The sequence below is a fragment of the Amphiprion ocellaris genome, chromosome 4 (genome assembly GCF_022539595.1).
Source record: "Amphiprion ocellaris isolate individual 3 ecotype Okinawa chromosome 4, ASM2253959v1, whole genome shotgun sequence".
In the NCBI taxonomy this organism is placed as follows: Eukaryota; Metazoa; Chordata; class Actinopteri; family Pomacentridae; genus Amphiprion; species Amphiprion ocellaris.
This window is the reverse complement of record NC_072769.1, coordinates 31,749,234-31,776,734: the sequence shown is the minus strand read 5'-3', so window position 1 is coordinate 31,776,734 and position 27,501 is coordinate 31,749,234. Positions and strand designations below refer to the sequence as shown.

The 27,501-nt window shown below is 43.4% G+C and overlaps 1 protein-coding gene across 2 annotated transcripts; it reads left to right on the top strand.

Moving 5' to 3' along the window:
- The first annotated feature begins 7,244 nt into the window (after positions 1-7,244).
- Positions 7,245-15,552, top strand: pcdh18a (protocadherin 18a). Of its 2 annotated transcripts, none has more exons than XM_023276047.3 (4): positions 7,245-10,214; positions 11,088-11,176; positions 11,797-11,969; positions 13,831-15,552. In XM_023276047.3, the coding sequence occupies exons 1-4, from the start codon at positions 7,725-7,727 to the stop codon at positions 14,673-14,675; spliced, it is 3,597 nt and encodes a 1,198-aa protein (XP_023131815.2). In that variant the 5' UTR covers positions 7,245-7,724; the 3' UTR covers positions 14,676-15,552. The 2 variants fall into 2 exon arrangements, with proteins under 2 accessions (XP_023131815.2, XP_023131817.2); XM_023276049.3 differs by having other exon boundaries at positions 7,246-10,214; positions 11,121-11,176.
- Positions 15,553-27,501: the final 11,949 nt, after the last annotated feature.

Below are 27,501 nucleotides of genomic sequence, written 5' to 3'. Positions count from 1 at the left end.
CAGGTGCAGCTAGGCTGGTGTATAACTACTTGCTCTCTCAAGGTTGTCACAAATCAATCCAGAGTTGTGTTTTCATTAAGCAAAGGTGAGAAGTAGTGTGTGCGAATGAGAGAGGAAAGAGGTTTTAATCATGAACATCTGAGGGGCCAGAGGGTACGCTGCACAAGTCTCCATCCCTTTTACTGCACTCCTACACCTCTCCCTCCCACACATCCCTTCATTTCTTCTCTCCTGATGTTTTCAATTCCCTCTTTGTTTCCCCCTCTTGTCTAATTCCACGCTCTCTCCTAACCTCCTTTCCTCCCTCCTCTACCTTTCAACTCCACCCTCCCTTTGAGCAGGAACCTTCCACACTTCTACACTCCTTGACCCTTCCTCATTCCTGCCCTGCATCTCCCTTCCTTTCATCCGAGCTTTTATCAAGCCCCAACATATTTCAACTTTCGCCTCCACCTTTCCACGCTCCCGTCGCTTCATCATCCCTCTGCTGCTTCTTTCCCTTGCTCCTTCAACCCCTTTCCACTCCACTTTATCATGGCTTCCCATCCATCCCCCCCATTCCACAGCTGTCAGCTCTCAGAGCCTCAAGAACCGTAAATCTGGTGCAACCCCAGGAAGTGGGTCACCGGGGGACACTTAAACATGTAACACTCCAGTGAGGGTCTAACCCCTGCCAGAAAATTGCCTCATGCATACATGCGAACACAAATGCACACCCGTGAACACTTCAGCGCACACACAGACAGGTTTAATGGATGTCTGGGCTTGAAACAGAGCAGCCTAAGTATAGGTCTGTGTTATTGCAACTCAGGTTCTCACTTCTAATCAGTCCAGGTTGTTAGGATTTGTGTGCAGGGCAAACAAGAAGGGCTTTGTGTCACACAAACCACATAGTGCTGCAGCACTTTCCCTGAGCCTGGTTTCCTCCTAGATGAACCCACACCCATCAGTCTGGTGTGTGCCAGGCAGTCTCTGGAGCTAGTTATGTTGTGTTTATAGATGTGTGTGTGCCTGTATGTGTGTGTGCTCCAGGGATCTCTGGTTTGAGTTGGGCTGTGTGCTCTACAGCTGATGTCGCTATTTGTTCTACTTCTTTAATGCACTGTTACAAGTTAACATTTTCTAATTCAAACATGATGAGAAAACCCACAAAACTCTGATTTTGTTTCTTTTTTTTGGGGGGGGAGGGGTTGCGGCAGCACACGCATGACCTCGACCTCATTACAAGTTCTTAACCAAAACCACACGGCTGAGAAGCAGCTTTGCCTGTGCATCAATCAAAAGTGATTTGCTTGCAATCTTAAGTAGCTCTAATGTAAATGTCCCGATACTGTTCACACATGTCTGCTGACACCTTCAGAAAAGCAGCTGTCACTGTGTGTTCAAAATGGATACATCAGGGATGATGGCCGCCTTCATGTGAAAAAAGCTTGGCCTGTCGTCATTACTGGCCTGACACACATGTTGTGCCAAAGAAATCGCTCCAAATGGGACCAATTCCGTTTGGATGAGGCACATCTCAGAGAAAGTTCCTTTTCTAAAACACTAATCTCTGGACCACAAATTAGCTGTCAGTCATCAGCTGTACACAGACATCGTATCGGGGAAAAAGCAGCCCCCAACAAATCAACAACATGTCAATCACGCACACACGCACAAACACGTGCTCACATCCATTGACGCAAGGAGGTACACACTCGCCTGCAGTGCCGTACGTGAACACACACACGCACACACACACACACACACACACACACTGAGGGACTGGTGAATGTGTCTTACATACGATAGCATTTCCTCCCTTAGACTAATAAGGCCTTACTCTGTTTTCTCCATTAATTCAAGGTGACTCCTGCGAGGCTTTAGAGAAAGGATACGGAGCTGAGGGCTCTCAAGTGCCCTCCTACTTAATGTACATTTGCAATTTATATTGTCTCACTGAATTGCAAAATAATTTTATAAAGGTCTTATCTCCAAAAAGAAACCGTTTAAGAGTCAAGAAAATGTTTCTAAGTATCCAACTGACACCAGTGTCACCTGATATTAAGACAGTGTCTTGATGGGTTCTGGAGCTTAATGAGTGTTAAATGAATTGTAAATTCTTAAAGGAAAAAAAAACTACTAAAACCATCATGTAAGATGGCATTGGATGCACAACATGATGTAAAGATATTTAAACAGATTTGCCAGATACATAGATTGCTTTCTTGCTCCAAATCAGATGAGAAGACCAGATACCACCGTCATATCTTTTCATTAAAAATGAAGCAGTACACATGGAAGATAGCAACCAATAGTGGTGCAGATAGCTTAGCTTAGCATAATAAACTGAAAGTAATCAGGAAACAGTTAGCCTGTCAGCTCCTCTGAAGATCAGTTGAAGTATCTTTTAATCTCGTGTTTATTCCTTGCAAACACTGAAGTGTAAGAACAACAGTTTGTTGTTTGTATCAGTTATCTTTCCAAAATATTGTCCTTTCACTTGTGATATTGTGTCTTCTGGTTGAAAAACAACTATTTGTTGTTTTTACACTTCAGTTTTTGCACAGAACAAACAACATATAACATATAGACATGTTAGTTAGCTTAAGAGGATTTGGTTTTACCCTGTTTCCAGTCTTTTATTCTAAATGACAGCAAGTATTTCACAGATATATAACAGAGGTGTCAAGTAAATAACAACAAAATGCAAATAAGTATACTTCCCAAAATGTCAAATTGTTTGTTTAGAGGACGCTTCTGGTATATTACAACTTGGGATTTATTTTTGGAGAATTATCCCTCTGTGGCTCTTCCAAATGCTATGACTGTATTCTTCAAAGTAAAACAATAGGCTATGTCCAATTATCCATCCATTATCTATAAACTGCATAGGCCTCTGTAGAGTTGTGTGTGTTTCCTGTGCGGTGTTAGAGCAATTTCAGTTAAAATGTTTGCTTATTATGTTAGTTGATATGTCTTAGAAATGTAACCATGTTTCCAGATCTCAGCATTGTGCGCCGCCTAGTAGAGTGTTTTTAATTACAATTAGATATTATCGTCGAACGCTCAGAAGTTGTATCTAAATTGTATTAAACCAGAGTTATCCCTTGAGACACAACTGTAATGTTGGCCAAATAAATGTAATGATGAAGAACTACTGATTTTATAGACAAGTGCCAGATGGAATTACTTTGACCTTGATGCTGGCAATTCAGTAATGCCTCCCATTATGTGTAAGGCTGAGTCTTTACTTATACAACAGCAGAGAGAGTGGTTGAGTCCTGAGGGCTGCGGTGCTGATTGCTTGTGAAGCCTTTGTGTTTCTCTGTGCCATGTCTTGGTGGGCCAAAGCACCTCACTGTCAGTGCCATTCAGTCAGCTAAAAGTATGTGTGTGCACTCGTGGACGCACGTGTAAGTGTGTGCGTGTACACGGTCAGCTAGGTATGAATCAGCGCGAGAGAATGAGGCCAAGGAAAGGATGACTGGATGATTAGACACTCAAACCGCTCCTTCATGTCAAGCAAACAAATGCAACAGTCACCATCCCCAAACTACAATGGAACAGAATAGAAAAGGAATTGGTTATTTGATTTGACAACAGAAAAGGGGAAAGGAGATCCACTGCGGGGAATTCAACTGCCAAAACTCAGAGGCAAAGCACTGTAGTTCACAAACTCGTGGCCGCCACAGGCTTCAAGAGCAGAATAGAATGGAGGAGTAAATGCATTGGTCAATCACCCAGTATAACCATGCCAGACTTAAAATGACACTTTGTACTGGTCCTGTAGAGGAAAGGTATGAATATTTTATACACCTCTCCCACCATATAAGCCAGTAAAGTCTGTAAAAAAGTAATAACAGCCTGTTCTTTTCATTGGGTCCTGGGCTGATGGACTGGCAGAGCGGTGCAGTAATGCGTCCACTTTAAAGGTGGCCGGCCACATTCTTTCTTTGCCTCACAGTTCTGCCCGGGCTATAAATTTGTCGACCAACTGTTGACATCGCTTGCAATATGCTGCGCTCAGAGTGTGATCTCCACACGCACTGTGGAGCAAGAACAAGGCGGTGCACTCTCTCCCTTGTCTGCTTGCGCACACACAATAGTCGCCATAAAGTAATAAAGCTCGGTGGAACCCTAATGAAAGCAAAAAAAAAAGAGAAAGAGAGAGAGAAAGCGCAGGAGAGACTCGGATGAATAACAATCATTGCCCTGATGGGGGTGGTTGTGTGTTTGTGTGTGTGTGTGTGAGTGTGTGTAAGGGGTGGGGGGGTATCTCAGTCCAGCAGCAATGAAAGCAAACTCCCCCATCACCCTGTGGTCCCACTCCCTCCCCCCCTCCTCCGGAATGGAATCCACCAAATCGCTGCTAATTGAATAAGTGACAATGAGCGGGCAGACGAGGCGACAGATGCTCGCGTGCCTTTACAACCAAACCCGCCGCAAAAAAGAAACCACCGCACACATGCGCTCTGACGCACACATTCCTCTTGACTCCAATCTGAACCTGGGGTCCAGAGGCACTTTTTTTTTGTTGCTTTTCCTTTCTATGCTCCACCTGCTGCGCCTGTTGACTTGTTGGAGGGAGGGGGAGAAGGGGTTTTGCATATTGCAGAAGATTGTCATGAATGTTGGCGACAGACGTTTAATCACACTATTACTTTATGGCTACAAGGCCCGGACGCAGGGAGGCAATTGTTACGGGCACTGCATAATGAAGAGAGCTGCACCCAAGAGCAAGGGGCTGTTTGTTTGTTTGTTTGCTTGCTTGCTTGTGCTGATCGCATGCATTTGTGGAGGCTGATCTGGGCTCCAGAGCCGCCGCCTATGGATCAATGAAATTATCTTAGGGGAGCTGGAAGCAGAAGTTAAATAACAAGAAGAAGCAGGGGGAAAAAAAATCACTAAATCCAAGAGACGTGGCATCTTTGCACCTGCTGCAGAGGGATGAATATTTTTAGCTCAATTATCGGTGTTCTTAAGCACTGAGTAAGAACCGTGTTTGCTCTGCTCCTTTGGTTATGTAGCGTGGCTAAATGTATTAAGCCTCCATCTGCTTTTTACTTAGATTATACCCCCTCTATACATTAATTGTTTTATTCTGTGCAGTGTTTAAGACCCCCGCGCACCCACCACATCCCTCCCTCCCTCCCTCCCCTTCCAGCTCTCTCTCTTTTCTTTCGCTCCCTTCTTCCATAAACTCCGGAGCTGACTTTGTTCTCCAAATGTGATTAGCTTCTCTGGGACGCAGGGAGTAATTGCATTACTGCATTGTGAGCATTTGGAGCTATGGAAATGCTGGGCGCCCCGTATCAAACCTGTTTAAATACCAGTATGGTGAAATGTGCAAAAAAAAAAAAAAAAAAAAAAAAGAGAGAGAAAAGAAAAAGACAAGTGAAAGCAAACATTTTACAGACATGGCTCAGGCGATGAATAGACACTGGGAGTGGGAATAAAGGTTTTCCGCCAATTTAAGGGCCGCGGGTTCAAATGAGAGCTTCTGGTTGGTGTCCATGCACGTTTTGGAATATTTAATAAGATATTGTTCTCAGCTAAATGCGCAAAGAAAGATGTGCAGATGCGATGTGTTAAAAGACCAGCCAGCACTGAATAACTAGGTTCAAATTGGATAACATCATCAGTGGAGCAGGTGGTTGTAAATTATTCATCTGTTTTGCAGGTTCTGTGTCTATTTATTACTTTAGGTTAATTGTGGTCCTCGAAAAAAAAATGCTTCTTAAACTGTTGACCGGAATGCTGCTTGAGCCAAAGAGAGGGACCAGTGAGGGTGAGCGGGGCAGTTTAGTTTTGTCTGTTTTAGGGGGAAATTTGTGTCCTCACAGTGCTGCTCCAGATGGTCACCTGCAGTTGTGTATAATCTTCAACCTGTGCTAGAATATTTGATTTGAATATGTATGGTGGGGGGGGGGCTTTTTTTTAGTCACTGAAGTCCCCATTAGTTTGTTCCTCGCTGTTTATCCTTGACGCACACGCAAGCGCGCGCAAGCGCGCAAAATGTGTGAATGGATCTGAAAAAGCTGCTTGGAAACTCCAAAATCCCCCATGACAACTCATTTCCTCACAGTTGTGTGGGGTTCGGGGCTCCGCTGGAGTCTTGTTTGGTCGGCTGTAATCGCCCGGTCCTGGTGCCAAACAAACCGCGCCAGATGGTCCCCAGAATGCATGGTCCCAGTTCTGCACATTTGTTAAACCTTAGATCTCTCTCTCCCTCTCTCTGTCTCTCTCTCTCTCCTTATGCGTTCCTTCATTTCTCTGCTTCTGTTTGACTCTGTGCCCCTCGCGTGTGCGCACGAATTAGTACCAATGAGACTCCTCTCTCTCTCTCTGTCTCTCTCTCTCTCGCTTTTATTTTGGTGAACAGAAAATGCGTGCCCGAAACTGGTGAGTTTTGGATGCCTCGCTCGTTATGCCCCATCCTGCGGGAAGTCTGAAGTGATCTTGGACAGATTTGCGCACGGGGACAGAGCTGTTCATCGGCGTGACCAACTCTTTAAAGGCATCCATTAGAGTCCGGCTCCCTTTCAACCCGATTCGCCACACAGCTTACCCGGCTTATACTCTCACCCGTAGACAGCCACAGATGAGGCGCGCATGTGGATATATATATATATATATATATATATATATATATATATATATATATATATATATATATATATATATATATATATATATATATATATATACAGACCAAAACATCTCCTACAAAGTGCCTTAGCATGGAGAAGGGGCTAGTCAGCTGCTGATTGAAAGCGCAGAAAAACACCAGATACAGTGTAAGCTGGTGGCGTGCACACTCATCCCAAGGCATCCACTGCTTCAGTGACATAGTGGGAGTGAGTGGTGACAGCTGGACTGGGTTGTGTGTTTTATATGAAAAGTGTGTCCATCACGGGTTTGCATTTAATGTGTGGTAAAGCTACTGAATGAGATGTGACAATACATTAGTGCTGTCTAAAGAAAATTTAGACTCTTTGTGTCTCCAAGCTGTCTGGAGAGAACAGACCCGAAGCGAGAAACTCGTAAACCTTCCTGTGGTTTTATAGCAATGAAAAACGGTATGCTACGCTCTTTGAATGGATTCTTCTTGAGTTTATTTTCTCCCCTGTCCATTGTGGATGCATAGTCGTTACTCTGAAAAGTGGTGAGAGTAAACCCCACAGGGCGGGGTTTCTCACCCCCCTACTTTTCCTTCGCTCTTGCGCCTCCTTCTCCTCTCTTTTGGAGTTGGAGTGGCCACCAGCCAGCTTTTGATTTAAGAAACATTTGTCTTTCCTGGGATGTGAAAAGGGGGCCGTGGCCGTTGTACAAGTAGTTGGTTTGAGGCGGGTTATTTTGGGCAAGTCTGTGTGCAGAGGCACCTCAAACGGAGAGAGGGAGCGAGCAGAGCGCACGGCGCACAGACCAGACGCAGGGAGGAGAGGGAGAAAGGCGCACAGATTTCAGTGGCACTCAGCTGGTTCTCCCGCACACTGGATGCGCGCAACAGCTCTGTGTGACAAGGGAAGAGAGATAGAAACAAATTCGGATGTCTTTTTTATGGAAATTAAGACAACTTGACTGAGCTTGCATTAAACAATCGAATGTTTTTCTCTTTGCTCCGCGGAGAGAGAAATGCAGCTGCTGACTGAGCGGGCACACCATTTAGCAAGTTAAAACTGGAACTGACCTGCACTACATTTTGCAGCTATTTTTTGGATCTGTTTTTGGGTTCCACAGCAATGAAACAGGAGAAAATGACGGGAGTCTTTCTGACAAGAATGTGGAAAGTTCTGGCTGTTTTGGCGCTGGCAACACAACACATCACTGGTAAGACACTGAAATATCAGATTTATGAGGAGCAAAAGGTTGGCACAGTTATTGCTCGTTTAAAGGACGACGTCGGAGATGTTTTGGCCAAACTTCCCAGCTCAGTGTCGCTCCGCTTCAGAGCTATGCAACGAGGGAGCTCGTCTTTCCTCACTGTGCGCGAGCAGGACGGCGAAATCAGCATCAGAACCAAAATTGACCGTGAGAAACTCTGCGAAAAGAACCTCAACTGCTCCATTCAATTCGACGTGCTGACTCTCCCTACTGAGCACCTTCAGTTGTTCCACGTTGAGGTGGAAGTACTGGACATCAACGATAACGCACCACAGTTCGCCCGCGCCGTTATCCCCATCGAGATCTCCGAGAGCGCGGCCGTGGGAGCGCGCATTCCCTTGGACAGCGCCACAGACCCCGACGTCGGGGAGAACTCACTTTACACGTATGCATTGGAGCCCAACAACTTCTTCAAGATCGACATCCAGTCCAGGACGGACGGAGTTAAATACGCAGAGCTGGTGGTGCTCAGAGAGCTGGATCGGGAGGTGCGCTCCGGTTACGAACTTCAGTACACGGCCTCTGACAGGGGCGTTCCCCCGAGGACGGGTTCGACCCTCCTCAAGATCAGCGTTGCCGACTCGAATGACAACAGCCCGATTTTTGACAAGTCCTCATATGTCATCAACCTGCCAGAAAATTCACCTGTTGGCACGCTGCTCATTGACTTAAACGCCACGGACGCGGATGACGGCACTAACGCGAAGATAGTCTACTCTTTTAGCAGTCACGTGTCTCCCAAGATAATGGAGACGTTCAAAATCAACCCTGACAGCGGTCACCTGACCCTCATCAGGCGTGTGGACTATGAGACCGTTAACTCTTTCGACATTGATGTGCAAGCGCAGGACATGGGTCCGAACTCCATGCCCGCTCACTGCAAGATCCTGGTCAAAGTGGTGGATGTGAACGACAACAAACCAGACATCAGCATCAATCTTATGTCCTCTCAGGGAAACGGGGACGCAGCTTACATATCCGAGGCTTCTCCTTTGGACACGTTTGTGGCTCTGGTGCGGGTGGAGGACTTGGACTCTGGCTTGAATGGAGAGGTGGAGTGCAAACTTCACGGTCAGGGCTACTTCAAACTGCAGAAGACATACGAGAACAACTACATGATTCTGACTAACGTGTCTCTGGACAGAGAAAAGAGGTCAGAGTTCAGTTTGACTGTGGTGGCGGAGGATCGAGGGATTCCCAGCCTCTCGACTGTCAAACATTTCACCGTGCATGTGACTGATGAAAATGACAACCCGCCACGTTTTGAGAAGGGCCGATATGAGGTATTTAAATCAGAGAACAACGCCCCTGGTGCCTATGTGACCTCCATCATGGCCACTGACCCCGACCTAGATGCCAACGGACAGGTGAGCTACTCCATCTTGGAAAACTCTGTTCACGGGAGCTCCATCTCCACCTACGTCACCATCGACCCCTCTAGCGGCGCCATCTATGCGCTGCGCACGTTTGATCGCGAGGATGTGAGTCGCATCTCGTTCGTGGTGCAAGCCAAAGACGCGGGGAAATCACCGCTGCTCAGTAATGCCACGGTTATTCTGAACATTCTGGATGAAAATGACAACCCTCCAGTAATTGTGGTCCCCCAGCTATGGAATTTCACTGCAGATGTCCCTGCATCAAAGTTCACCGAGGCTGGGAACTTGGTCACTGTGGTCAGGGCGACTGATCGTGACACAGGGGTCAACGCTGAGCTCATCTGCTCCATCGTAGGCGGCAATGAGGAAGGTTTCTTTCTCATTGACTCGAGAACTTGTGAGATTCACGCCAACGCCAGTTTGGAGAACTTCCCCCATGAGCACGCAGAGCTGACAGTTGTGGTCAGAGATCAGGGGAGCGAGAGCCTGAGCGCCAAAGCTGTTCTAAAAATCACCCTCTATGAGAACATGGAGAACCACGTGCAGGTTATGGATCAGGGGGGGTCTTCTCTGGATGTGTCCCTGATCATCATCATCTCCCTGGGGGCCATCTGCGCAGTGCTCCTGGTCATCATGGTGGTGTTCGCAGCCCGCTGCAACCGGGAGAAGAAGGACACCAGGCACTCCTACAACTGCAGGGTGGCGGAATCTACGCACCAGCACCACCCGAAGAAGCCTTCGCGCCAGATCCACAAAGGGGACATCACCTTGGTGCCAACAGTGAACGGCACTCTCCCAATCAGAGCTCACCACCGCTCACCGTCGGCCACGCCTCCCATGGAGAGAGCCCAGATGGGGAGCAGGCAGAACCACCACAGCCGCCAGTCCCTCAACAGCCTAGTGACCATCTCATCCAATCACATTCCAGAGAGCTTTGCACTGGAGTTGGCTCACGCAACTCCACCAGTAGAGGTGAGCACGCGCACATACACACACACACACACACACACACACACGCACACAAGCACACACACACACGCACACACACACACACACACACACACACACGCACACACACACACACACTGTTTCTCACACACAAAGAGGTAAATTACTCTCACAAATTTTAAATGTGGTCTCCAAGCCCCTTTCCAAATTTTCTGTCTCTCCTTCTCTGACACCCACACACCCACACACACGCACACGCACACGCGCACACCCACACACACACACACACACACACACACACACACACACACGCACACGCACACGCACACGCACACACACAGACACACACACACACACACACACACACAGACACACACACACACCCCTACACACACTTCCTCATGCTCACACAGCTGTCTCCGTTTGAGCAAATTAACTCATCGCCACGTGTGACAGTGACTTAATCAACACTGGCCTGTAGTTCAAACTGACTCTCATTAAAACTGCTGATGATTATAGATGTGTCTTTGTCTTTTACCTTGTTTACACCCTGTCACCATTTACCTCCATCATGCCCATGACTCACCCCTCAGTCATATGTCTCCATATTCATCTAGACTCATCCTTGCCCCCCCTCATCTTTTCATTTTTTGTTTTTTTTTTCTTGTTTTAACGTCATCCATTTTGTCTCATCCATTTTCAGCAGCCTTTCCATCATCCATTTTGTGTTTACTCATCCATTATTTTGTCTTTTGTGTTGTCTCTCTCTCTCTTTTTACCCCATCCCTCCTCAATTTCCCATATGTTATTCATCCTCCCACCCTTTTCTGTTTCTTTTTTTTTTTTTGGTTTGTTTTATTTTGTTTTTTGTCATTTTTTTTTTTTTTTTTGATGTAGCAAGTCTCACAGCTTCTGTCCATGCTCCATCAGGGCCAGTACCAGCCCAGACCCAGTTTCCGTGGCAACAAATACTCCCGCAGCTACAGGTAATTTACCCCTACCCCCTTCAGCCACTCCAACCTTTATCCCCTTCTTCCTCACCAAATAAATAAGATTATCTTTTGTTTACTTTTTTGAACCACTTGTTTGTTTCATTGTGTATCACGTGTTCCAACAATCTGTTGTGAAGTTTTATCTGTCAGTTGATCAGTTACATGTATATGGTGTGTTAATGTATTTTTTCCTCATATTCCAGTTTGTTATCACACCGATGCCATTCAGTTCAAAAAAAGAATCATTTGTCTGAATGTCAAAACCGATTTCTCGGTACTTCTCCTCCTAAAACATGGGCTCAGGTTGTAAAGTGTGCATCCATCACTATTTTCATCATAATATCCCGCCTTATGATCTCTAGGTGATAGATTTATTGATGCCCCTAGTGGCTGCTCTGATAGATTTATTGATGGGATCTACCTGCATGTAGAATTTATGGACCAAGCCTTTGCCTAGAGATTTGACAGATTCCAGAAGCAGCCTCAAATTTGACATGATGGATTTATTTGTCATTAGTCTTCTCTCAGGACAGACTGACTTATTCAGCTTGCAGCACAGAATAGACTTGAATCAGTGTTTATAATCATGTCTTTTTCTGCCTTTCTTTCCACAGGTATGCATTACAAGACATGGACAAGTTCAGCCTGAAGGACAGTGGCCGTGGGGACAGCGAGGCGGGAGACAGTGACTGTGACATGGGGCGGGAATCCCCCGTGGACAGACTGCTGCTGGGGGAGGGCTTTTCTGACCTCATGCACCTCGAAATGCACCACCGACTCCACCCAGGTGGGTTTTTCAGTGACAATCTACATCAGACATTAAAGTTTTGCACATTCCTCAATCAGCTAACTCACAAACCAAACACCGTCAATAGCAGCAGCTCTCATTCAACTATCACCTAACCTTTCAGCTGATATTTGCCTCTCAGACTTCACCCTGTTTATGCAAAAACTTGTCATTTTATGAGTTCTGCTTAGTCCTGCTTCATTCCACTTTGAGTCAGTTGACTGTGAAACATGTAGCTTTCACTTCTGATCTTTAAAATTAGGGTAATCTAATCTAAAATGATACAGATCTGACCCAAACTGTCGTCCGCTAAACCACACCCAGTCCTCAAATGCTCTGCTTGCCTGGCAAATTTCAGCACCACGGACAGCGTCAAGCCTAAGTTCATTATTTGTCTGCACACCTGCCTTTACAGCCACTTCATTCACCGTGTTGCCAACACAATCCCCATTGTACTCAGCCCCATTCTTCCACGCAGTCCTCATTTCCGCGCTCGTTATCACACTGGGAGAGGTTACAGTGTGTCTGGTTGTTTGTGTTGTTGTGTGTGTGGTTGTGTGTATGCGTTATCTGCCCCTAAGATAGAGTCGTGTCTGTAAAATCCTCCCTGGAGCGGAGATGAGTCGCCTGTCACTCATCGGTATGCGTCTCAGGGTGCTGTTTTTTTTTCCCCCTCACTTCTTTTTCTTTTCTGCCCCCCCTCAGTGAGTGACAGTGGTGCGCTTTCATGTCTGAACTGAGGAGAATTCATAGTAATTGCTTTTAGAATGATGTTATTCTGTCTTTCTCTCTCTCTTCCTCAATGATTCTGTCCCTCTCTTGCTTTCTGCTACATGCCCGAGAGCTCCTCGGCATCTTTTTCTCTCTCTCTTTTCTGTACTTGTTAATGTATTTTCAATCTTTATTGAGATGGATAAAGGGAGGGGTGGTGGACATGGGCAGTCTTTCCCTGTCTGCTTTTTTTTCCCAGAAAGACTTGGAGGTTTTGCAACCCTCCTCCCTCCTTTTCCCTCCCGCTATCTTTTATGCTAATATGAAAAAAAAGGCAGGGGGCGGGGGGGAGGATAATGGGCCGAGAGGGAGGATTACTACTGTTTCTCTTCAATAGATTTAATTTGTTTAGATTTTTCTATTTAGATGGCAACATTTGGGTATTAATACCGGATATGATAATAGGAACCAAACGAGCAAATCCCTTCCTCTGCCTCATAGTTTGGAAATGTGGTTGTACTTGGAAAAGCAGCCAAATTTGACATTATCATCTGCCTGAAATGGCATTTGTGTGGGATCATGCGTTTTTTATTTATTCATCTAGGTCCTGCCATATACCTGGCACCACCTGGATATTTATGTTGTAAACTGTCAATACCGCCAATCTGGTTTTCTAAGCAGGAATATGAAAAGATCAGGAAGAAAAGAAGGAAACAGGAAAATAAATAAATAAAACATTTAAAAAAACTACTAAGCTAAGCTTTGATTTAGAAATTAATGAAAGACTGAAGCGCTGCATCATGAAATATTAAATAGCTATTGTACATGGATCATTCTAACAGCATTTCTGTCCTTATTTCCATGCACAAAAACCAGCACCTTGTCCTCCTGCTGAACTGCAGAAATGTAACACTACCTCACCCTCTCAGGGTTCATGACTTGTATTATTTAGGTATTATCACTTTCTGTACCACAGCAGCAAAGAACTTTTTTCAAAACTCACACCAAGGTCTGAAGAAGATTAAACATGTATTTCCTGTTTTTTCCTTTTCTGTTGTTATCATTTGATCCATGTACAATAAATGCCATTTTGTGTAGCTGGACTCTCTCCTGAGTATCTTTTCTTGTTTGTTTTGTCTTTGTGCTTTAGCCATGAGACTGTGCACAGATGAATGCCGCATCCTGGGACACTCTGACCAGTGCTGGATGCCCCCCCTCTCCTCACCCGCCTCCTCAGCTGACTACCGCAACAACATGTACATCCCCGGGGAGGAGTCTTCCCAGCAGCCTCAGGTCGACGATGACCAGTCCTCCGTTGACTCGGAGCGCCGCAAGAGCTTCTCCACTTTTGGCAAGGAGTCTGGGACCGAAGAGGTGGGGGCAGGAGGAGTCGTCTCCGGAGGCGGAGGAGGTGGTGGTGATGTGTGTGCAGCTGGAGGAGGGGCTGGTTCCCTCCTCACAGAGATGAACTCTGTGTTCCAGAGGCTTCTACCCCCTAATATGGACTCCTACACCGAGTGCACTGAATCAAGCCCGCCCTCGTCCTCGTCGACCACCGAGAGAGGAAGCGGACGTGGTGCCAGTAACCATAGTAACAACGCTGTTCCTCAGGACAACCGGAGAGGGTTGTTGCCAGGTGGTAAAGGTCCCACCTATCCCCCAGGTGTGGCTGCATGGGCGGCCAATACCCACTATCTAAACCCAGGAAGTGGATCCGTGGGGACGAATCATGTTGCCCCCTCTTCTTCTTCTTCTTCTTCTTCCTCGTCCTCGAACCCCACTCCAAACTCTACCAACGGACAGCCGCCACACCTCAAATGGCTGCCAGCCATGGAGGAAATTCCTGAAAACTATGAGGAAGACGACTTTGACGGCGTCTTCCATCCGGGTCACCAGAGCGGCAAGCGCAGCGAAAGCCGCCATGAGCCTGGCATGGACGCTAGCGAGCTCGTGCATGAGATCAACAAACTACTGCAGGATGTCAGACAGAACTAGAGAAAGCAAAAGAGAGAAGGCATAGCATGGTTTTACTGTGTGCTGGGCAGGGCGGGTGGGGGGAGGCGACATTTCACCACATCCTGGTAAATGGTTGTTCTTTGTGCCAACATTTAAAAAAAACTTTGAGAGCTTCTTGTTCACTGTACTACTTGTCTTGTTTATTTAACCAAATCTCCTCTTTACCTCTCAGTGCTGAGAGACTCACCAAGAAACAGTAAAACACGGCACTGAAGTTGTGACTGAGGTGACTTGAAGGCATCAAAGCAGACACTCAAAAAGCAGATTTCTCAGTTGTTATTACAGTCTCTCAGAAAGTTGCTTGAATGAGTGATTTCAAATGGAAATCCAACCAACAAAAACTGTACTCTCTGTTTATTTTGTATTGTTTACAGCAGTGTGAACAGACTCAGTGGGGAGAAACCAACAGTTGTGTGATCTAATTTCTGCTTTTACAGTGTACATTGTACAGTGTCTGTGGAAAAAGGCAAACTCACTTGAATATTGTGCTATGTCTCCTGTTTTGTTATGATGGAATGTAACTGTACAATTTGACCTTTGTATTTTAAAAGTACACTCTTTTTTACTTCTATATATTTATATGTGTCCATGTATGTTTGTACAGAAAAAGAAAACAAATGTCTATTTTTTATATTTGTCACTGCATGTCTTAATATCACTTAATGTGTCTCTCTTTTTTCCTCTGCCCAGTTTATTTTGTAAAACAGCTGTATTTAATTTTGTTATTGAATGTGTGTGTGTGCATATTAAAAAAAAAAAAATCACATTCCAATGCAGTTCCATGTTGGAAGTGGATTTTTGTATGGTAACATTGTGACCAGTGGATGATAAATAAAGTGGAGGGATTCATAACAGGGTTGAGTTTGAAAATCATTATTAGTGCTGGACATTTCTTTAAATGATTGTGCAAATTCTTTCATCTTGATTGCCTGTTTCCTTTCATTTCTCATCCGTACTCTTCATCAAGTTCTTTCATTTGCCCCCTCTGTCTCTTAGCACCCTCTAATGCTCAGTATCACAACTGCATGCACAGCCAAAATCAGTGCTTTCACTGGCAAGCCCTCCCCAGGCCTCATTATAGCACAATTTGCACGCGTGACTCTGCTAATAAACACGCCATTAGCTATGAATTTATTCCTAAATGATCTCTTAAGATTAAAATGCGTTTAGGCGTTAATTTGGTTTCAGAGTAGAGATTCTCCTCTTCACTCTCTCTCATCTGTGAAAGCATCACGCTTATGGTAAATATGCTTAGCCATGGAACAGCACTTGATAATAGCCAGACATGATGAGAAATCAAAAGCATGATATCGTACAACACAGCCATATGGACTCGTAATACAATTAAGAGAAAGTGAGGGGGTGAGCTTCTCCTCTTCATTCAGTCTGGTCATGATAGTGAGGGCTCATCGCAGCACAGTGAGGAGAAAACACAACTTAAAGTCGCATTTAAAGGAGGGAAAATTCAACAACTAAGGCTAAATGGAGCAATTAACCTCATGAGACAGAGCTTGAACAAGGTAAAGGTCAGAATTTGCATATACACACACACACACACACACACACACACACACACACACACACACACACACACACACACACACACACACACACACACACACACACACACACACACACACACACACACACACAGTAACTGGGCAGGCACAAACATTACATCTACACACCCTCAAGACAAGGCCACACACTCTTATAGACACGTGTACAGTAGAGCGACACATGAGAAAACACACGCATGAAAACACTTTATAATGAGCTCATTTGTCTTCATCATTAAAGAGTCCAAGCCTCAATAAACAGCAAGTGCTGGCTGTGGGTGAGTGAGGGAAACAGAAGTGTGCTAGGTGCTAAATTAGCTTAGCCTCCTGGAATCCAGACTAGCCCTGGCTGTAGCAAAGCAACAATAAGCTACCCTCTGCTAAGGAGTCCCACTATGCGTTATGAGTTTAGCTGCTTTTTTCAGTTTGTCTTTGGTAATATAAAGTTGGATAACATGTTTTTTTTTTTTTTTTTTAACTTTTGGGTACTTTCATATACACTATTTCATAAAGCAAAGATTTCATTAAGTGTGTGTGTCATTTCAAAATTAGATTGGCAATACATGATGGAAGATGTTTAGCAACAAGAAGTTTCTGTGGCATCGGGTAATGGTGTGTGTAATAGAAAAAAAAGAAGAAGAAAAAAGACACACGGGGAAAGGATCCAGCGGTGCTCATTTATTACCGCTCACATAATTAATTTTACACAAACATGACAGTGGCACTGATACGATGCTGAAAGATGAACCCCAGTTTATTATTGTCTTAGTAAATCCACCATTAAATTGTTTGTCAGTATCACTTGCCTTTCACTCACTTTCATTCTGACACCCCCTCTCTTCCATCTTCACTCTGTCTCTCCTCCCCTCTGCATATACCTCCATATCTCCCTCTAATCTTCTGGCTATTTCTGTCTGTTCATCTGTCTGTTTGAGGCTCACATGCACACACACATACACACACACAAATACTCTCCTTCACACACAAGCACACATACACCCAAATCCCAGCAGCATTCTCAGCTCATATCACAGTCAGCCCCCGAGTCCCCACAGGTATTAGAATTTGTTATTCTCCTCTCTGCTTCATCTCACCTTGTCACTGTCTGATTCCTCCCTAATCACTATTTTTGCTAATTGTTTTCTTCTCATCGCATGACACAAAGCATTAAGTCACACCTTTTACAGTCCTGCTTCTATCTGGATTGTTTCGCACCTTCCTTATTTGCTTTTGCCTTCCAAATGCATTTGTTGATTGCTATTATGGCAGGAAATTAAGATGGCAAGGGCTTGTGTTAAGCGGGGTTATTGGCGCCTGCTGACACAAAATCAGCTTTCATCTCAAGTCAAAGACACCACGGTGACCCTCTCTGCACTAGTGTCAGGAAAACAGGATATTGGCAAACGTGTAATATACACAGAGTAAACAAGACATAGTGATAAACCTGACATGATGGAATTCTTTTATTTTCTGTGTAGGCGGCCTTATTGTTGAAGGAATTTCTCGTGTGAAGATATTTTGGTCAGGTGGTCCAGTTTTGCATCACACCTACCAACTAAACTGTAGTCACCTTGTTTTGAAGGAGGATTTATATGCTGCGTGACGGTAAGTGCAGCCTGTGAGACGACTGTCAGGGCAAGAGAGGCCCTGTTTTGATTGTCAGGATGAGTGATAGCTTGACCTCAATGACAGCTTTTCAACTCAAAATTGGAGAAGATGAAAGAGCAGAGATGAACATCTTAGCTCTCATCATCAGATTCAAAATGATATGTTTTTCATAGATATAGATATATCAGCGGATTTCTGTCAGAAAGTTTTACATCCCGAAACAAAAGACATAAAGCTGTCTTACAGTATTAGCAGTCAACTGATGACCACAACCGGCATTTATAGATTCTGGACTTGCCTGACATGTTTGCTTGATGCATTACTTTCATTGCTATGCTTGTTAGTTTTACCGTCTAATGTCTTTCCATCTTGTTCTTTACATGTTGCTTTTGTTATCTGCAGGGCCATTTTTAGTCAGTTTTAGAAATACTGAAGTCTACTCATACAGCTTATGTCCTTAGGAAAAAATATCGGAATTATAATGTATTGTAATTTTTCTTCCCGTACTTGTTCATTTAAGTAATTACTGCTTGAGATTCCTTTCAATCCTCACATATTTAAGTTTTGATTGTCTGCATGAGATGTGAGCAGTTTAGTTTAACCAACGTTGCTTTTCTTTGTCGTATTGCTACATATGATTGATTCCACAAGAAACAGACTTTATTCTGCATATATTTTTCTGTCTTTTTGGTTTTTATTTTCCTGAGGCAAGTTCCCCTTGTTAGGAAACAATAAATTAAGTGTTTAGCTATATTCTCTGTAGACTGTATTCTGTCAATATGTCTTCAAATTGACTCAGGGTATGTTTCAAGTCAGATTTTTTTGCTTTATTTTCACTGTATACCTTCTGCAAAGTGCATGCACACTTCCAGTAATTTACTGGTCCAATTTCATATTTCCTACAAAGTAAAAGTGTAAGAAAACAATACATATAAACTTATTGGAGTAGGTCTTAGGTCATTTTCCCCAATTCTCACAACATACATGAAGTGACAATTGTATATGCACAACAGCACCAACACTGAATGAATTATGCACCGTGATGAGTGTTGCGACTCCATCAAAAAACCATTAGGAAGATTTTATCCAGCAGATGGCACTGTGGGACCAATCTTCCAGCAGAAGTGAACATGCATTCAAAGCAACACTCAGACCTCAAGTTAATGCCACACATTCAACAAGGTCTGCTGAAGAGCTGTAAAGAGAGAAAAGGTGCTAAGGCTGAGTCATTTTGTCACTCTAATTGCATATTGGTTTATACATCTACAGTTTTTTGTCCCCTTTTCAATTTTGTGCAACCAGGACTTGTGTGAAGTTTTTTTTTTTTTTGGTTTTTCTTCTTGATTTTTTCTTTTTTTTTTTTGGAGCGTGAACGTACATTTGCACTCGTTGTGGCAGTAAATATGTGTGTGAATAGCTGCTTGTTTATGTGCTTGTGTGGAGCACGAGTGGGCGTGTTAGTGTGGTTCTTTGCATGTGTCTGTGCGTACGGGGGTGGCTGGGTGTGCTTGCTGTACTCTCACCCTCTAATAGATATCCCCATCCAGCTTGCCATTTAGAATTGGAGAGCAGCCAGTTGTATGCTCTCCCACACTGACTCTCTCTCACTCCCCTATCCCTCCTACTTCGTCTCTCTCTCTCTCCACAATTGGATTAGTGCAGAGTGATAGAGACTAAAGACAGAATCTCACTGCTGCAGCCAGTAGCTTGGCCTTATGCCACATCATATAGACACACATACACGTGGACGACACACACACATACACACACATACACACACACACACACACACACACACACACACGGCACCACTGCTGTCATTCTACCTCGGGGTTAAGCTAGCTACTTTGATATCCAGATGGCTTAATTACTGCATGCGTATACACAATCACACTAGTTTATGTGTGCATGTGTGTGACATGGTTGAAAATGGAGAAGACAGTTTTGTTCTGGGTAGTGATTTTATGCCGGCCTGAATGTAGATTATGCAGAATTAAAAGTGCATTAGAAAAACTAAACATTGAGGATTACGGAGTTTGACACAAGTTCTGTCTGTACCTTTGGGTTGTCTTTCAAGTATATGCCTAAGAGGCAACAAAAAGCAAAGAGTCATGTTTTTTTTGTGAGGAAAGTACAACACCACAGTCTATAGAGAGCTGCATTGCTAATATGGTCTGCCATCTATACTGCAAAATAAATTAGTAATTGCGGAGCTAATTGTTCCTTCCTGCAGCAATTTCTTTTGAAACTGCAGCCACAGGCGGTGACTTCTTGGATTCTCGTTGTCACCTTGGGGATACTAGTTAACCAGCAGAGAATTTTATATGTTTAAGTGCTAAATGTATTTCCCTAAATGTCCATTCTTTTAAATAAACAGCAGCAATACTTGCTAGCAGCATAGCTTCAGGGATAGCATTGCTGGATTGTAGGCGGCTGTGGCTCAGCTGGTTGAGCAGGTTGTTTGCTAATTGCAGTGTTGGTGGTTTGATCCCCGGCCATTGTGTGTGTGAATAGGTGAATAAAAAAATGAAATGTGAAGTTCTTAGTAGAACCTAGCTAAAGTTAAAAGTTGGACTGTTGGCCAGAGTGTCGGTTGGTTGGTCCACCACTTTGGTCCGGGCTACTATATTTCAGTAACTACCATGAAATTTGTAGACATTCATGGTTCCCAGAGGATGAAGTCTACGGATGATCCCTTGACCTCTCCTGGAGCACCATCATCACTAATTCTTTAAAATATCTCAAAATGTACTTGGTGGATCAGCACAAAATTTGGCATCAGTCACCAGAGGTTTTAGTGTAAAAACAGCTACTACTAATTTCTTCAGAACTTTGTCGCATTTTCACTCACTGTGGGCTCATTTTCACTGCAATATAAAGTACCTCTATGGAAACAGCACAACCATGAAAAAAGTAGAGGGAACTCAAAGATGTTGACAGCTTAATTTCGTTGATGATTTGTTATACAAACATGTAAAGGAAAACTGGAATCAACACGTAGAACATTTTTCCAAGTGCCCACACATGTTACAATTTTAAATGAAACATGTAAAGGAAGGGGTTTGGATGACGTATCCCAATTTTAGGCTTAGATTTGGTTAAGTTCCTCAGTGGAAGGGCACAACATCACAGATCAACGGCTGTCTGACTGGAAATCTAATGATATATTTTGTTTTTACAATTTCTTATGAAATGTGTAAATTTTTTTTAAAGACAAGACATATTTCATATTTGCAGGTAAGTTTTGGGGTTCAGTGCCAATTAAAATGTTAGCATGCTAACAAGCTCAGTAGATGAACACATGAAGCGATAAACCTACTAAACATCAGCGTGTGAACACTGTCAGAGAGAGCATGCTGACACTTAGCTCAAATTACTGCCATGGCTCAGCCTTGCACTGCCGCTATTTGTAGATTTCTTATGCACCGTAAAACATATTGAGCAGATCTGTTAGCACAAATGAGGTTTCCTTAGCTCTGGGACAGAACCTGGAAGTTCAATTTGGCTCTGGATGTCAAAAATGAAAGGGAACACAGGATCCTTAACAAAATCAGCTTGAGTTTTCAAAGTTGGCAAGATTATCTTTCAGGGTGTAGCTTTATTGCTGTTTAGTAGTTCTGATAAAATAACTGAGACACAATTGATATAGAAAAAGACATATTGCATGGACAATATATATAGGCAGGATGTAAAGGAGAAAGAGCACAATGATACTGAGAAAGAGAATACAGACAGAGACAAAGGTAGTGCAACTGCAGTGTTATTTCCCTGATGACCTGTCTCCCCCCATGTGACCTACTTCCACTATGGGTTACGTCAGATCCCATCCACTCAGTAATTCATCTCCCTTTGGTGTGTGTGTGTGTGTGTGTGTGTGTGTGTGTGTGTGTGTGTGTGTGTGTGTGTGTGTGTGTGTGTGTGTGTGTGTGTGTGTGTGTGCGCTTGAGTGCATGTGTGAAGGCAGGAGGGAGAGCATGCATCCGTGCTTATGTTTCACATGTTAGAATTATTCGCCAACCTCTGTAGCAGTGTGGAGATCCGTTGTGTGTGTTCTCCAGTGGGTGTGTGTGCATGCATGTGTGTGTGTGCGTTGTCAGAGGAGTAAAGTGATACCAGAGGCCATTTATCCAGAGATCACAGCAACCCTGGTTCTGCTTGTACTGCTTCATTCTTACCAAGAAATCAACCATCGGTCTGTATATGTGTGCGTGTGTGTGCGTGTGTGTGCGTGTGTGTGCGTGTGTGTGTGTGTGTTCCCAATTGCAAAGAATCAAACAACCTCACTACAATGCTCTTCTCTCTTGTCTCGTTGAGGATCCTTCATGTTCTACTATAGCTACAGCATGGTGTCATTTATTTCTCAAGTAAACAAGCAAAGCTATTTTGGACATGCTTTTGAGTTGTACAGAGATAGCAGCGAGTGTTTCTGTGATGTTTGCCAGATGCAGCACATGTCAAACATGCTAGCTCTAGCTGTTGAATCGTTTAAGCCTGTAGAAAAATGTCATGTCCTATTTTGAACATGAATAGTGGAACTGTGAATGGAATAATGAAGCTCAACACGGTTCACATTTGAGATTTGCAGTCTCATCTGTGAGCTACAAAAGAATTTGCTGATTGAAGAGTCAGTCAATGAATTTAAGAAGAAGTTAATAATGCATGCATGTAATCCACCTCTACTCAAAAATGTGGGGTTTTTTTTGTCAGTTTTCCTTCTGTTAGACATTTGCGCTACACTGCATAAAACCCTGTGTGTTCAGACTCAGATACTAGAAGGCTGTTTTCGGTATATCATACCTAGCAGGTGAGTTTACGGTGTGCATCTGTGAGCAGGATTTGCAACATTACAACTAGTTTGGGAGCCAGTCCTTGCCGTTGAATAGACAACTTACACATATGTGATATGGAAACCTAAAGCCTGCATTCCATGTACACTTAATGAGCACTTTATCAGGAGTACCTGCAAACCCCCTTAATTAACGGGGAGCAATGCAATGCAAAAAATCTTGCAGATCCAGGTCCAAACTCAGTCCCATACTGTCATTTATCAGGAATCATCAGAATCACATTTGAACACACTGGATTTCTTTCATCATTATTTTAGAAAGCTCAGCAGACCTATAAATATCTGTGAAGTCAGAAATAGAGGCCATGAGGCCATAGCCAAATGTTATATACCTGTGTTGTGAACAAGAGGTTTGTCTCGACCCAAACTATGATCTTCTAATACATCTAACCAAAGAGATCTAGTGCAAAAACACAACCAAACAGCAACTGAAAATTAGACTTAAGTCACAAAACAATGGTCTAACACTGGACACCTGTGACATACTCTATCACAACCCCTTAAACTTCCACATGATGCTGTTGAAAGATTTTTACAAAACAAAGTAAAACAAAACAAACAAACAAAAATAACTCCTTTACATCGATTAGTATTGAGAATCGACACAGGTGTTACTGACACCAAAGGACATCTTTTGCGTATCTCTGATATTTCCAAGCACAGGAGATAGAAACAGCTATTTCATGAGAAAGCTCGAAATGGAGAATAGCCAGACTCCATTGTCACATAAGGGTATTGCTAATACTCAAAGTAGTCAGTTGAGTTGGACGAAGGATTTTCTTCACCTGTCACTTAGACTTTTGAAACTAAACAGATGGATAGCTCAACTCCTTTGCTATAAAACCACACAAAATAGAAGGGAACCTTCAGCGTGAATTTCAGTTTCATTATTTATATCAGGTAGTAAAACAACCCAAATCAAAATCGAACACAGGGATGTTTCATAGTCAGAGGTTCATTCAATCAACAGAATAACAACTAAAAAAACAGAAGCACACACACACACAAAACAAAAATCTGTTTTGAATACACAAAGAAAATCAAAACCTCCGTAATTAAGAAAAACCTCCAAATAATGTCAGTTCAACAAAGAACAATGTCAGTTAATTTCAAAGCATTTCACTTTGTTTCAGTGCCCTTCAGTTCAGTTTCTTGAAAGGTGTGGGTGTGTTTATGTGAATGTTGGTGAGCGGATAAGTAGGCTTGGAGAAGCTAGTATGAGGAGTAATTCACCCAAAACTGGGCCAAAAGAATAAGGAAGAAGCTTGGGGATTTAAAAATAATAATAAAATAAGGAGTTTTACCTTAACCAAGGTCCAACAAAGATGCAAACGTCCACCTCTGTCCACTCAGTCCAAAGAGGGAATCAGTTATATCCAACCTGCTCCTGAGATCAGCTCATAGTCAGCACCTCCGTATTGCCCAGAAACCTCCACAAATCCAGCTGGTTCTTGGATCCAAAGCCACTCCGTTTATTGTGTTTTACAGCTAAGATGACCACAAAGCGAATTAGTCTTCCAAAGATCTGCTCTTTTTTTTTTTTCAGCTGTCACTCCTCGCTCAGCAAACATGTGCAGGCTTTATCACCTCACTTCCTCCCTACCTTTCCTGACAGGTAGGAATAAAGGGCTGTTCTGTCTAGTTGGATTGTGTTCCTTTTGTCGTTTCTTACTATAAAATGGCGTTAATTTTAAACCGACAACTCCATCAGGAAAGTATGGTTTTACATTCCTGACATGTTTCAGCTGCATCTGCAGTGTTATTCAGAGCGTCATCCGACGTGTGATGACGTTTCCTTTTTATCACGTGGCTGATCTGACAGATTCTGACAGCTCTGTCAGATCAGCCACGCCCCCCGCCGTCAGAGGCCAAACGATGGATTAAGGAGGTCATAGAGATCAGGAAGCGGGCGAGCAGTTCCATGAACCGGGACGTGGGGACCTACACCCTCTCGCATACCTGGGATTCCATCCCCCGGAGATCACCGGACGGCGGGGGGCGTGGCCGGTCTGACACATTCTGACAGATCTGTCAGATAGGCGACGTGATGAAAAGCACACGTCATCACACGTCGGATGACGCTCTGAAGAAGACTGCAGCTGGAGTCAAAACATGTCAGCAAGGTAAAACCATACTTTCCTTATTGAGTTGTCGGTTTAAAAGTAACACCGTTTTATGGCTGTTCTGTTTTCTTTTCCTCTCTGCTACACAGTCAGCTCTGATGGGCTACAAGAGCAGAAGTTCATGTCAGGTTTTTATTCCTATCAGTCAAGAACACAAACACAAGACTGCAGTGGGAGCATGCAGAGTTTAGGGTTAGAATTAGGCATCAGCAACACAAATTCATGGACCCGATACGCCTTGTGTCAACAGTCCAGGTTGGCAATGGTGCAAACCTGTTTCCACAAACTTTTAATACAAGTAAACTGCATATTTATTCACATTTTTGAAAGACACTTGCTTTTATTTTGAAACAAACATACTTCCTCTGTTGCCATGATGCAGGATAGGGTTAAATTTTGACGAATTACAAATTATGTATGAGGAGGTAGGAGGTGAGAGTGGAGGCATAAGTCTGGAAAGGGACTTTCACCCACAACTTTTAACTTGTTCTTTTGTTTGGTTTAGGCATCAAAACTGCATGGTCAGATTGAGGAAAATATCACACTTTCTTTGACACTTACACAACATTTAGCACATGTTAGAAACTGTAATTAGGCACCAACATTACTTGGCTAGATTTAGGCTAACATTGTGGCTTTGGTGTGGAAATATGACCCCTTTCACTACGTGTTTGAAGCTTTCCTACTATTTTCTGGTCCAGCCCCATCTAATATCTGATTGTCTGGCCAAAAAGAAGTGACAGTACAGCAAGAATGGTAAAAATGACAAAGATATGACCATTTGAAATGTATTTGTTATAGACCAGACAAAAAAACCCGACAGATCTGACAGAAAATGCATTTCCTCCAAACATAATTGAAAATGTAGTTCAGCTGCATAGAAGCGTAATTTTGTGGAGACGAGCAGGTGGTGGTGTAATGGTGTAGGGAACTTTCAGGCCATACTTCATTTGGAGGTGTCTGTACATACATTGTACCTGTGATTGTGGTGACAACGGCAGGTAACACTAACACATAATACACAAAATAAGCTTGCAGGTAGTAAAAAGATGATATACGTCCAAAATTATCACCATTAGGACAAAGGACATTTTGTGCACATTTTTTTTTTTTACATGCGAGAAGCTTTGGCAAATCAGGTTACAGGTTGAGACTGGGTTGGATAACCACATGAAACTTCAGAACTTTGACCCTGGCATGATTGCTGATGTCAAATGGGAACTTTTAACTCTGTTTGAGGTAAACAATGAAGCTCTTAAGCAGCTACATGCTTCACTACATTCATTAGCCAAGTTCTAACATCTGTTTGACTGGAGTTGTAGGTTGAAAACATCTAAACAATGATCCAAAATGGTTAAAAAGGCTTTTTTTTTTTTTTTTTGGCTTTCTAAAGTCAACATTTGACATACATTCATCAGATTGCCGAAAAAATAAATAAATGAAAAACAGAACTCTAAATGACTCTTTTTTTCTTTCTTTTTTTCTTCTGTGTTTTTGCTGGATTTTTGAACAGGCAAGTGTTTACAAGCTGTTCAACATCAGTGTTGTGTTTACAACTTGTTCTGCCCCCAGCTGGGAGAAAAAAAAAATCAATCAATGTAGCTTTAGAGATTATTACTGTAGTAAAGTGCTATTTCATTTTATCTGAATGAGATTGAATTTCCTGACTAAATTACAAGACGGAAAAATTCCGAAACCTTTTATGTTGCGGCAGCTGAAGGGTAACTGAATTTTTGTATGTTGTGTATTTATTTCCTCAATATTTCATGCAAACGTTGTCGTGCTGGGTTGAGAAACTCAAAAATGAAGCTGATGACATACTCACTCCTAGTCTTAAAAAAAAAATCCCTTTTTTTTCTCCTTGCTGTCTCTCCATCCATTCTTCCTCCTCCTTTGTCTGTCTGCTCCCTGCTGTCACAGACCTTCCTTAAAAAGTACATCAGAAATGGAAGGAGAAGATGAAGAGGTGGTAATGGTGGCAGGTGTTATGTTTGAAGATGTGTGTGTGTCTGTGTGTGCTTGTCAGAGGTACAGGTGCTCTCGCAGTGTCAGAGAAAATGGCAGGCTCAATCTGGGGTCGGCTGATTGGCCAATTAGGGACTGTTTCCATGTGGCACGCGGCAGTCAATTTACTCTCCTTTTTTACTGTCTGTCCCTTTCTCCCTTTCACTCTCATCCTTAAGTGCCTCCGTCTCCACCACTACCCTATCTGTCTCTTCTAGTATCTCTTCCCCTTTTTCTTCTCCCATTCAATTTGTTCACTCTCCCTCACTTACCTATAGTCTACTTCGCTTTTCTCCCCTCCCGCTCTGACCTGCGCTCTTCAGTCTCGTCCCTCTCCTCTGACTCCCCATTGCTCTCTTGTCATTTTTAGTATACATCTCTCTGGTTTTCCATTGTCCCTCTGCGAGTCTAACCTCACCTCCTTAGCACACACACTCCACTATACACACTCCTCCCATCCAGATGTCTCACTAATGGGAGGAATCAGCACTGTTAACCCAGACCATGCATGCAAAATAAATCATACAGCTGTATAATACTGTCATACATACACACAGCTAGCAGCAATACATGCACAAAGAGATAAGACATGGTTAGTCTTGAGAGGCACGGACTAACTGAGACATTTTAAAATACGTTTTTAAAACAAAAGCTAAACTAACTTT